General features: G+C 37.7%; 2 protein-coding genes across 2 annotated transcripts; one reads left to right on the top strand and one right to left on the bottom strand.

The window, feature by feature from the left end:
• Nucleotides 1-2,111: 2,111 nt before the first annotated feature.
• LOC134663203 (uncharacterized) lies at nt 2,112-7,169 on the bottom strand. Its single transcript, XM_063519588.1, has 4 exons — nt 6,684-7,169; nt 4,694-4,857; nt 4,234-4,371; nt 2,112-2,253 (listed from the first exon to the last, which is right to left on the bottom strand). Exons 1-4 carry the CDS (start codon nt 6,985-6,987, stop codon nt 2,116-2,118), a joined length of 744 nt encoding a protein of 247 aa, XP_063375658.1. The 5' UTR covers nt 6,988-7,169; the 3' UTR covers nt 2,112-2,115.
• Nucleotides 7,170-8,454: 1,285 nt separating this feature from the next.
• On the top strand, nt 8,455-11,551 carry LOC134647593 (mitochondrial import receptor subunit TOM40 homolog 1-like). Its single transcript, XM_063501947.1, has 4 exons — nt 8,455-8,909; nt 9,588-9,908; nt 10,407-10,601; nt 11,230-11,551. Exons 1-4 carry the CDS (start codon nt 8,553-8,555, stop codon nt 11,452-11,454), a joined length of 1,098 nt encoding a protein of 365 aa, XP_063358017.1. The 5' UTR covers nt 8,455-8,552; the 3' UTR covers nt 11,455-11,551.
• The last annotated feature ends 772 nt before the right edge of the window (nt 11,552-12,323 follow it).

Below are 12,323 nucleotides of genomic sequence, written 5' to 3'. Positions count from 1 at the left end.
CTTTGTTTCCTTTCGTGACTTTGACAAAGGCAGTAAAAAGACGATATAGAAATTGTATGTGATGTAATTATTGGATGACCCCTTAGCTTACCTGTTAGTAGTGTACAATTAAATAGTGAAAGTCAATATATATATATGTTATGCTAATTTGTAAACGTTATTCTATAGAAAACATGATTCTATTATATTACTAGATCGGTAGTCGCTACTGCAAGTTATATATGTTACTATTTTTATTACTAATTTATGGCTAATTTACACAGATGACTTCAAAAGATTATAGAATAATAGGATAGGTATATGTCATGCAAATAAATCGATAAAATGAAACATAGAATAATAATAATGTATAGAATTTAATTGTAATAAGTATGTGATGTTTTTGTACAATCTAAGTATATATTTTTTTTTAAATCCATGGTCCCATATTTAGAAACCCCAAAAGAAGGGCATTTTTGTAACATTATTAAAATATATTTTTATTAAAGAAGAATTTGTCCCATAATGACTAGAGCTATGCACAATGTCAATACCTTAATGAAAATGAAGCGCTGGTGGCCTAGCGGTAAGAGCGTGCGACTTGCAATCCGGAGGTCGCGGGTTCGAACCCCGGCTCGTACCAATGAGTTTTTCGTAACTTATGTACGAAATATCATTTGATATTTACCAGTCGCTTTTCGGTGAAGGAAAACATCGTGAGGAAACCGGACTAATCCCAAACGGGCCTAGTTTACCCTCTGGGTTGGAAGGTCAGATGGCAGTCGCTTTCGTAAAAACTAGTGCCCACGCCAATTACTGGGATTAGTTGCCAAGCGGACCCCAGGCTCCCATGAGCCGTGGCAAAATGCCGGGACAACGCGAGGAAGATTATTTTTACACAAGTACAACTTAAGCTCAGAATCATGATTAAATCATGTATATGTACAAATAGATAAAATACTAGAATTTATTCAAAATCAAAAATTCAAGTTGCATACATCACAGAAAGCGCTTAGATAGGTACCTAACCTACCTACCTAAATAAAAAATATATAGGTAGAGTCTGTTCGGAAAGAGAAGACTCGTGGAATGTATTGGGCCCCATACATTCCACGACTCTTCTCTTTCCGCACATACTCTACATGACATGTAAAACTGATAAAAAAACAAAGCGGCATTGTCAATACGTTTAAAACGACATTTTGTAATGCGTTTCATTCAAGTAAAACCTCAACATCTAAGGCTAACTACAATACAATATCAACATGTACTTTCTGAAAGGTTGTCACTTGCGATGGACACCTTTAGGTTTAGGTACTCGTATACGAGCAAACAGAACAGATAATCCGTCAGTTATATTAGGAAAGTGTCTAGTCTACAGTGGCAGGTATTCAGGAATAGTAAATAAAAAAATACGTGTCAACCAGACAAATTTTCGTTAATAATACAAAAAAAGTAAAACAACTAAATTATAAAACATTCCGACTAATTGAGAACCTTATCCTTTTTATAAGTTGGTTGAAAAGTAAGTACCTTATTGATTTATAGCAAAAAGTAGACATGGTAATCTCATTTAATAGCCCATAAACAGTTTTCTCTACCAATTCCGAATACTGGATACCTATTAATATTATAGTTTGTCAAAGGACTGTCTCATTTCAAACGTAGACAGAGAGTATCATACTATCTTTGTCTTACACTAGTACTAGCACCCAAAAGAAAAGGATGAGTATAGCTTTTTTTGTTCTTATTTACCGACAAATTGGTTTGACCATAGAGAAATATAGTAAGACAAGAGTGCTCACTCCATACATCAGTTCAGACTATTAATTTCAGTGTCTACATCTAGCATCGAGTAGCGGAACTATGAGTACTGCTACTTGACAATAGATGTAGCACCGACCGGAAAGTCTTATGCTGTTGAGATAAGACTTTCCGGTCGCTGCTACATCTATTGTCAAGTAGCAGTACTCATAGTTCCGCTACTCGATGCTAGATGCTAATAGTCTTTTTGGTACTAAAACTGATGTATGGAGTGAGCACTCTATGTATTTTTTTCTCTATGGTTTGACCAACTACAGATGTTATTCAACCACTAGTGTGCCAGTGCCTAGAAATAGCGCTACAGAGGGATCGTTACTTGTTCTTGTTGTACATTATGGCGAGTTGTTTGACGAGCGCTCGATCTCCGTGGTCCCAGAGCTTCTGCGTCAAGCCGCCGAGCGTACCGTCATCATCGTTGTTCGTCCAGTCCAGCAACAACTTGTAGCGCGCCTGAACCGAAAAGTTAAAATTGGTACAACGATATTCGCCTCTCTTGCGAAAAGATTGCTAACTGTTCGCATGCATTTTACGATGTGGGTGGGTACAGTTGATAATCTAGTTATTAGGAATATGCTAAACGGAATATATTAAAGTCTCATAGGGGTCAATATGCGTATGATTACACAAACATTACATAAGTGTATTTAGCTCACGTCTTGCTTTAATATAACCAACTTTAATTTGCACAAAATAAGGTTGATATTCCAAGTTTCCCAACACCAAGTTGCACTAGAGTCAGTTTAGAGTGTCAGAATTGAGCAGAAACATCTTGCATTGCATATAAATACATATTATCACTTGAGATATGTATTGATGAAAATATGCAGTGGTCTGGTAGCTAAACTGTAAGGTATGGTGAGTTTCAATCCTGGCACAAATGCCAACAAAATTCTCAGAACTTACCTACCTACCTACCTAAAATCATTAGTAAATCACAAGATAAAGATAGAACATGCATAAAAGGAATTTATACATAACCGAATATGGTTCAAAATCAAATACATTAGTTAGGGAGGCGAGGTAGCTAAATGGCGTAATTCAACGGCGCCGTCGAGACCTATCAAAATCGAAAGATAAAATAATTTCGAAAAGAAAAGCTCGTATGGCAAAAACCATTTTAGCGGTGGGTTTGGCGTGTACGGTTTTTCAAAAATGTTAAAAAAAACAGTTACTTGGGCATTCTCGAGCGCGTCAGATATTCATACTACGTATGCCCCGAGTGCCTCTGATAACAACGGTATACTAATCTGCCGGTTTGCGTGGTTGGGGTAGGCATATAAAGTAGTCAAAAATGCAAAAAAAAAAAATTTACTCGAGCGCGTCAGATTTTCGGAAGGGGTGTTAAGTAGGCCCCAAGGAAGCTTCCTTTAAAAAAACTGACGATTTCGGCGTGACGATAAGTTACGATGAATTTTTGAAAATGCAAAAAAAAAAAGTTTTTTTGAAATACTCGAGCGCGTCAGATTTTCATAGGGGAGGTTTATCTCGGTATCCTGAAAGCATATTTTTTTTAATCTGACAAAAATGTTGGTGGGTTCTCTTAATCTGACCGAAAAAGGTTTTTTGGTTCAAAAAATTCCGTGGCCGCGCTTTTTATTTGGACAAAAATGTAAAGAGACCTTTTTTTGTGTAAAATAAAATTACCTTTTTTGTTTATTTAAACTTTTTTTTGTAAAATGTATCGTTCGCGACTTATATGCCGCAACGCGTTCTTAGGAAGACGAAATGGCTCCTCCACACTTCCGGTCATGCGGAAACCGGCAGATTTTGTATTTTTAGTAAGTTTTAGATTATATTCTTCAAAATAAAAAATAAAAAAATCGCGCTCGAGAATGCCGGATTAAAGTTTTTTTTTTACAAGTTCGCGACCCTATAACTCGGCGGCGTCAAGGACTTATCGTCAGATTAGTTAAATTTAGTCTTTAAACACTAAAATCAACCCCCAATATCTTAATTTGACGCGCCCGAGTATTTCAGACTATCCATTTTTTTTTACTAATCTGATCGTCTATCCTAGGCGCGCGTCACTACATATAGAGCTAAATACTTTACAAGGTTGTTCTATTAGGTCTAAGGTATCTCTCATATCTTAAACTGCCACGCTCGAGTATTGCCGAAAATTCCCCTATTCGCCTCCCTAACTACATGGGTGGATCAACTATTTCTTGTTGTTATTGTGTCCGGTCAGCCAAGAGACAATGGTAGCATAGTTTGTTAGAAGACATTGTCCACCACCTTCTTCTGACACTCTTGGTAGACGACCCTCAATGGAAAGGGTTTATAAGTATCACAAAAAAGCGTGTTTGGTGAATTTAAATGCCTAAAAATCAGGTTTTAAAGAGTGAGCCAGGAGAACGTATGGCATGGCAACGAGTGACAAGAAAAAGATGATTCACCCACATAATAAAAATTGATAAAGGATAGTCTTACCTCTGTGACTCCATAATCGCGTGTATTAATCTCCATGGTCTCAATCTTCCCCTTCAGGAAGCCCAGCGATATGAACAGACCATACCAGTTCTTGCCCAAATTCCCCGATATCTGGTCCAAGTACTCGTGTAGTATGGGCTGAAAATAAATAAAAAGGTTAATATGAGTAAATACAACACATGATGGTATAACAGAAAAGAATCACATATTTTCAAGCTATAATAGCACAAAGCAAGATAAAATCACAAATTATTTTTACTTGGGGCATTATCTATGAAAAGGGACCTTATAGTTGATGGTGCTTCGATCAAGTGCCATCAACAATAAGGTCCCTTTTCATAAATAACGTCACACTTTACGATAACAATGGGCCAGAAGTCCCAGGCAGGAATTAGGTACATAAATTGAACTGATACTAAAAACCTTTATTTTGCAATTACTGATATTAGAATTGACTTACTTTTTGCTTAGACTCCATGAGTAAGGTGATAAGATTACATTTCTCCACCCCCTCCTCTTCGGGGTCCACGGTCTTGTTGGAGGGTGGTTTAGCTGAGCCCATGTAGTAGTCGTCGCCCCAACGGACATCTTTGGAGTTCACTATGTTAATCACATGACCCGTTGCTGTAACATTATTTTGTATTTAAGATGAAAGTTATGTTTATGGTTCCTAAAGTATTTGTACATATAAATGGTAAGAACAAAGTATGTCATAAGTTCATAAATCAATTACACTGACTTAATATAAAAGAAATAGACACACAAAGCAGAACAAAAACGTCAAGAAATGTGGATCCCAATGACGTTTCGCACCATTTGCATTGATGATAAAAACGCTTACGTAAATTTTGAGTCAAGATAAATGTTTCGTACAGAAAAGAGCTTAATGTCGTAAGCATTAAGTGTCAAATTTGCAAACATAAGTACCAACACTGTTAAAAAATTTAGTCCGATGGCACTAAACGTAACGTATTTACGTCAAACAACGTCAAACGAGAATAATGAACGAATGGAGTCACTTTGGTACACTTTAATATGTATTACTGTACAGGAAAACCAATTGAAGTAATAAATAAAACAAATTTAATTTAATCGGGAGCTCAAATAAAATTAATTCGTGGTTCAAATTCAAACAAATCAAATTTTTAATTCGTAAGTATACGTCTTTAAATACTAATTTCCTTGAAATAAATTCTACTTATTAAATAACTGTGTATTTAAGATCTACATTTACTCATAGCGCGGGTGCACGGGGACATTTATATACTGATTGGATTTTTTTTATAAAGTCTACCTATACTTTATAAAAAAAATCCTGTGGTTGTCACTGTGTTCCGACAGGTTTAGCATTTACAGTTAGTCGATATAAGCCCTTATTGGTGGTGTATATGTCGGAAACAGGGAAATGGGCCGAACACACACGTGCCGTTTTGCTTTGTTTAAAACTGCATCACCCCTATCTCTTGCTATAATTAAATAGCAGTCCACTTTGCACGTCGCATAGGTTTTCTTGGAAATCTTGAATTTAAACATAATATTATTTCTTATGAATTCCATATAAAAATATAAAAAAATATTGACCTCACATCGACTCATTAGATTTTTGTTCCTTAACATCCCTTCTTTGGTACTAACAAATTAATTTATTCAAAACCATAAAATTACCACCAGATTACATAAATTATGTAATGCTATCCAAAGAACTAACCGAAAGAAATACATTCCATCCTTTTTCCTTGTTTTATCATTGTTATTTTTACATATTTTAACGGCACATTTCGTAATTGTTGACAACTTCACATTTGAGCGTTTCAAACAAGACTAAACGAAAAAGTAATGCATGATCTGTTTTGACATCACTTTTGTGGGGCCATTTTTGGCGGCTGATTGGGTATCCAGTTCTTTATACTATATCAATGATCAATTATTAACCTTTTCAACACCATGTCAAACGCAAAAGCTGTCACGCTGACACCACGTCACCAAAGTGTCAAAACTGAAATTGAACTTTATGCATATGCATGTATGTCTATGTTGCTCTGTGGTCTGTGACCGATTAATCGGTCTTTGGCGTTGAACCTACGGTGCGGATAAAGGTACAAAAGGTAAAAAATAGTACATACAGATTTTGAAGAGACATACAATAAAAATAATAATAAGCCTATTCCAGCCTGTATACATCCCACTGCTGGGAACCTCTGATGCACAAGATGGCTTTTTAGTACCCACACTCATCAAATCATGTTCATTGTAAAAAAACTTGTACCTATTACAGTAATATCTCTTATAATTATAACTCCACAGAATGTCAGGGATTCCCCGGGACGGGATAGGTTTGGTTCCCCATTTCAACCTATAATATGTGCTATGTGTAGGCATCAATCTTTCACATTCCTTTGTTTAGCTGTTTACTTCAAACCCTACCAGAGCTTCAAACCCTAGATACCAACCTTGTGTGTTCACTGTGCAATCACTTTTCCTTTTCTCCTGTTTATAGGGTTTTCCTCCTTTAGTTTCCTCTTTGGAAAAGTCTTTATTGGGTTTCGATTTCTTATTTTTCTCTTTCTTCAAATCATCGTCCGGTTCCTCAATGACAATAACTTCAGGTTCTTCTTCATTATTAGGGTCGTAGTTTTCATTGTTTTCCTCAGGTCGCGTTTCCTGGTCTACTGGCCGATTCCTCGGGGGCCGCGGCACGGCATCAGTTTTCAAATTCAGGAAAAAATCCTTGAATTTTGCACTCAAAGTATTCATTTTCAAAATCAGGCCTTCTCAAACAAAGAAACTATGGCAAATAAGGTTTGTAACCCTTATTAAAGTAGGATTGTTCAACATAAATAACACATTAAACGACAGATTCTATTGTTTATAACAAAATTCCAATAAATATCGGATTTAAATAAGAATTTTCACATTTAAAAACTTTATTTTGTTATCAAAGAACAAACTCAAGACTTGCTCAAGACTCAGACTGACGTATAAACTTTAAGTTGCCATATCAAAAGCTATAATTCCCTCAAAATATAAAAGTGATAACAGACTATCGCACCGCACCGCGATCTTGGAGCGTCGCACCCATAAGTGAGAGCGAGAAAGAGATATCTGTTTCTCGCTCTCACTTATTGCTGCGACGCTCCAAGATCGCGGTGCGGTGCGATAGTCTGTTACCACTTTAATACAAGACTGTCAAATAAATAAAAAAACAGTCAATTAATGTTTAATGTCAGTCATTCCTAAATATTATATATTTTATGTTGACAATGATATCGTATTTTTTACAGTAAATTGATAGCTGAGGACCTATCGCGAACACCGAAGTTCGCAAATTGCAAACATTTTTCTCTTTTACTCTAATTAAGCATGATTTACTCTAATAAAGATGCTCAAAATTTACGAACTTCGATTTTTGCGGTTATAGCCGTTGTTTTGTAACAAAGTTATAGCTGGTCAACCAAATCTTGTCAGTAAAAAAAGGCGCGAAATTCAAATTTTCTATGGCCCGTTATCCCTTCGCGCTTACATTTTTCAAATTTGCCGCCTTTTTCTACTGTCAAGATCTGGTTGACCAAGTATAACTCTAAATTAGAGGTTTGTAACACTGGCAACAGTTTAATCATTATTATTTAATTTATTTATTATTCGATATCATCTTATCAGTCGTTTAATTTGTTATTATTGGAATTATTATTAGTTTTTAACAATGTAACTTAAATTGGAATAATAATTACTTAAAAACAACTACTATTTTTTTTCTATATTTCCTTATTAATGAATGCCATTACGATATGACATCACGTGTTGATGACGTCACTGGACTGGGGAATCCCCTCCATCCTCGAACTAAAATAACCGACTGCTGTTGGAAAGTTGGAATACCCATATATATATATATATATATGGGTATGGGTATTCCAACAATATATATATATATATATATATATATATATATATATATATATTATACTACTCTTTGTACCCAATATATTATTCGTTTTGTTTCACTGTGGTTTCAAACACTCGATTGATGAGTGAACCAAAAATCTAAAAACAATAACAGGAAGGCGCCACTTCAACGCCACTTTCAAACGTTTAAGGTTGGGTTGAGTATGATCATGTTTCGTTTCAGTACTTATTTATTCTCTTTTGGTTTTTTTAACAGTCAATGAACAAACAAATTAATACAAATTACTTAGTTCTTGTTAGGAAACTTTAAAAATTTTAAAATATAAAAGTCACTTGTCACTGTCAACATCAATATTGCAACTTATCTTTCTTTAAATACACTATTTTGATAATTTTTCTACGATTTAAATAAAATAATGTTTAAAAGTGATACCCAGTCCACAACATTGTCGGATTTGATCAAGCGAGGTTTCTTCGAAGCTATTTATGCGAAGAGTAATCCTAATTCCTGTGAGAATTCCCCGAGGCGTGATGTGGTTGAGGCTGCGGAAGTGAAGGCTAGGGATTGCGCTTGCCCACCATTGCCGCCATGTTCTGCCGGAAACAGAGGGAAAACCGGGGCAGGTGTTTCCGGTTCTCGTAACCAGTCGCAAGGCGACCCTAGCGGGCTGCCCTCGGGCGCAACCAACCCGGGTTTGCTCAGATACATCCACAATGCAGCTCGCTACAGGATACCCCAGTGCTTTGAGGGCGCATCTCTCTGTGTTAAACAGGTGATCATCAAAATGATACCCATAGTACAAGAGTTCACTTTCCAATCTGCGTCGAGCTTCTCTTGCCATCTCGGCGACATCTGTAAAATACTTCGACTTCCAACCCCTTAAGAAATCTGCCATACCCCACGTAGGGTATGGCAGATAAGTCTCTCTCTTTCACTTTACACCCTGGTAGGACCTACCAGGGTGTAATTTAATTCTATTTAGGTACTATTTTATGAACTGCTTGGTACCATATGGGTTGCAATGCAGCGGGCTCAGCACGGTTCCGTTTTTATCGACTATCACTATGCCCGTCACTTTCGCACTTACATACTTGTTAGAACGTGACAGGCATGGTGATAAACGATAAAAATGCGACTGTGCAGGGCAGGTTATTACTTTACATGCTATTACTACCAAATGAATAGGTAGATACAGATAAAATTACGTAGGTACTATGCAATTACGTAGGTAGGCACTTTACTAACTTATTTCTTTTCTTTCGCTATTTTAATGCTCGAAAAATAGATGAGATGGCCTGCCGCGAACCACGTTCGACGTGTTGCCTCCCTATCACACTTCCGTACGAATTTACAAGTGCGACAGAGTGGTAACACGCCGAACGTGATTCGCGGTAGTCCCTCAGTAAACGCATAGGTACCTACCTACTATCAACAATACAAATACCCACAGGATACTAAAGAAAACTGGATGCTCGGGCACTCTATGGCCTTCAGTTCAGTATCGCCGGGCGGTTATAAGCTCCTACTTTCCTACATGGACAAAAGCAAGCCTTCCAAGCTGCCTTACTTTGTAATGGAAGCGGCGCCAGGCGGACAGATGAGCTGCGAGTTCCGGGTCGACCCCTCCGACAATACTCGGGCCACAGTGGTAGCGCAAATTGCTGACCGTGAGATTTACAGCTTGGAAAGCATTTTTGACGCCTATTTTAATAATTGCACGGCGTCTGTGATTGCCGTCAATAGGGACTTCATTGCTCTACATTATCTTCAGGTCAGTTTTATCTTTTTCAGACTATAGCCATGGTTGCATGGTTACCTAGGTATATATACTTAAGTATTTACCTAATTAATCGCAATGTTTATGGTGATTTATGACGGCCACTTATATAATGTACCGTAGGTAAATCATAAAAGCAAATTATAATCCCTTCTTCTGAGGAAGGACCCCCGAAGAGCTCGAAACATGTCGCCAATAGCGCCTAAAAATTCAAGTGAGTGAAACCGTTGTCGACTAAACAGTGTTCCATATTGTTCTGCCATCGATATCAGATCATCAGTAGCTTAATTTAAAGAATTTTGGTTTTACAACACTAACACTCTTTTGAAAATATACCTACTCTACCCCAACTAAATGATCACTCTCGTTAGCAGTAGCTAATTCCGTGTTGCTCTTTTTATCTTAATTGCTGTATTTAATCCAGCACGATCCTGCATGAGGTCCGATGACCAAGGTGTAATACTATTACTACTACCTATGCGTATGTTGCAGGCGATAACGGATAAATTATCACTGGGGGCCGAGTTCGTTTCCCGCGTACAAGCGTCTGAGCTGAGCTCAGCATCAGCCGCAGCACGCTTCATGACAACGGAGCATTCGGCTAGCGCTACTCTGGGCAGTCGTGGCTTGGATCTGTGTTACGCTCGTGCCATCGCGCCGCACCTCACCGTCGCGGGGATGCTTGAGGTTACTACTTATTTTGAAATAAGACGATGAATCTGGGTCAGTAAGCTAGCGGTTATTATTTATTTATTTATTTAACATTTTAAATCAGGCAACAAGGCCCATATTACAAATACCTTACAGACTAACATATATATATATATGCATTTTATATAAACTCAAAAAAAAACCCTTACCCTACCCTGATTACCCTGAGCAGTTGTGGTTTGGATGTGCTACGTGCGTGCCATACTTACTACTGAAACTTATTTTGAAATGAGACTAGATGACTGTCTTTCTACCCTGAGCAGTCGCGTGGCTTGCCGCTCCTCAGCGTCGTCGTTGGGACACTTGACTATTCGTTATTAAAGTGACATTGGGTGACTACGGAAAATGTAGCTAGTGCCACTGCCACCATGTGCAGGCGCCGCTAGGATCTATGCTACGCTACGCGAAGGCCATTGCGCAGCACCTCACCAGCGGGGATGCTTAAAGGTAGCTACGCGTTGTTGAAGTGAAAGCGTATGATTACGGAACATTTAGCTAGCCTAGCCCCAGTTGCGATATAGATCAATTTCCTAGAAAGGAGAAAAAACATCAAATCAACCCGTAGCAGGTTAAGTTCTTAGTACCTAAGGTATTTTGTCCTCAGGTCGGCTTTGCAATTCGCCGTGCGGTAGCAACTCTGGCCTACGAATGGCGCGCGGACGAGTGGACGGTCCGAGGCTCGGCCGACTCGGACGGCCTCATCGGCGCCACGCTGCAGCGCGCCCTCGGCGGCAAGCAGGCCAAGCTGGCTTGCGAAATATCGGCGCTGCTCAACCACCCAAATAATAAGTTCCGACTCGGGTTCGGAGTGACTGCTGCTGTTGTTTAGATTAGTCTAGACGCATTTAAGGTATGATTGGCCTTTTTTTTTGTGCACGGAATATTCAATGTTATTAGCACAGCTAAATATGATAGGGTAATAAGAGAGACGCCTATGCAAACCAAGGTTGATCCGTTGACTGAGGAGCTCTACTTCAAGCAGATATGGCGCCCCTATACATTATCACTGCTAAGAGTTCCAAGTTGGGTGCCTTTTGCTGCGGTCTTTTATCCATTTAAATAATACTTTAAAGGCTTCGTCACACAGGCGCGTTTTCCGGGCGGGACGTGAGCGGGGCGCGCCGCTTTTACATATAAAACGCTCACGCCGCGCCTGGAAAACGCGCCTGTGTGACGAAGCCTTAAAAGTATCGTTTATGTATGTTTTTATTTTGATTTATTTATATCCGACGACATTTACTAATGACAAATTCCTATCCTATCCTATTTAAAACCTTTCAATAGGTAAGTAGGTATGTCTTCGTTCTAGATAATTATTAACCTGTGATATTAATTATTAAATGTAAAAATTGTACAACTTATCATATTCAAAAACTGAAAATGTAATTCCGTTCATGTTTTTATTTTACATTTTTTTTTGCTTTGACAAAACTTAATCTACTGCATAAATTAATTGTGAGACTTATTATTGTGACCGTTGTTTGGATTGGATTGACACCATCTACTAGATGTAACCCAATTCATTTATTTGTGGCATGGACTTTGCATCTTAATAATTTTAATTATTATACTGTTATTTTTATAAGTGTTTATAACGAAAGGCAAGTTTAGTATAAATATTAGTTTTAGATAGCTTTTACAATAAAATAATTTCTTCGAATCTACCTATCAGTTTTCATTTTAAGTAGGTACTTAATA

Source organism: Cydia amplana, chromosome 4 (genome assembly GCF_948474715.1).
Source record: "Cydia amplana chromosome 4, ilCydAmpl1.1, whole genome shotgun sequence".
NCBI lineage: Eukaryota > Metazoa > Arthropoda > Insecta > Lepidoptera > Tortricidae > Cydia > Cydia amplana.
The sequence above is the reverse complement of the archived record's forward strand: the minus strand, read 5'-3'. Positions and strand labels throughout refer to the sequence as shown.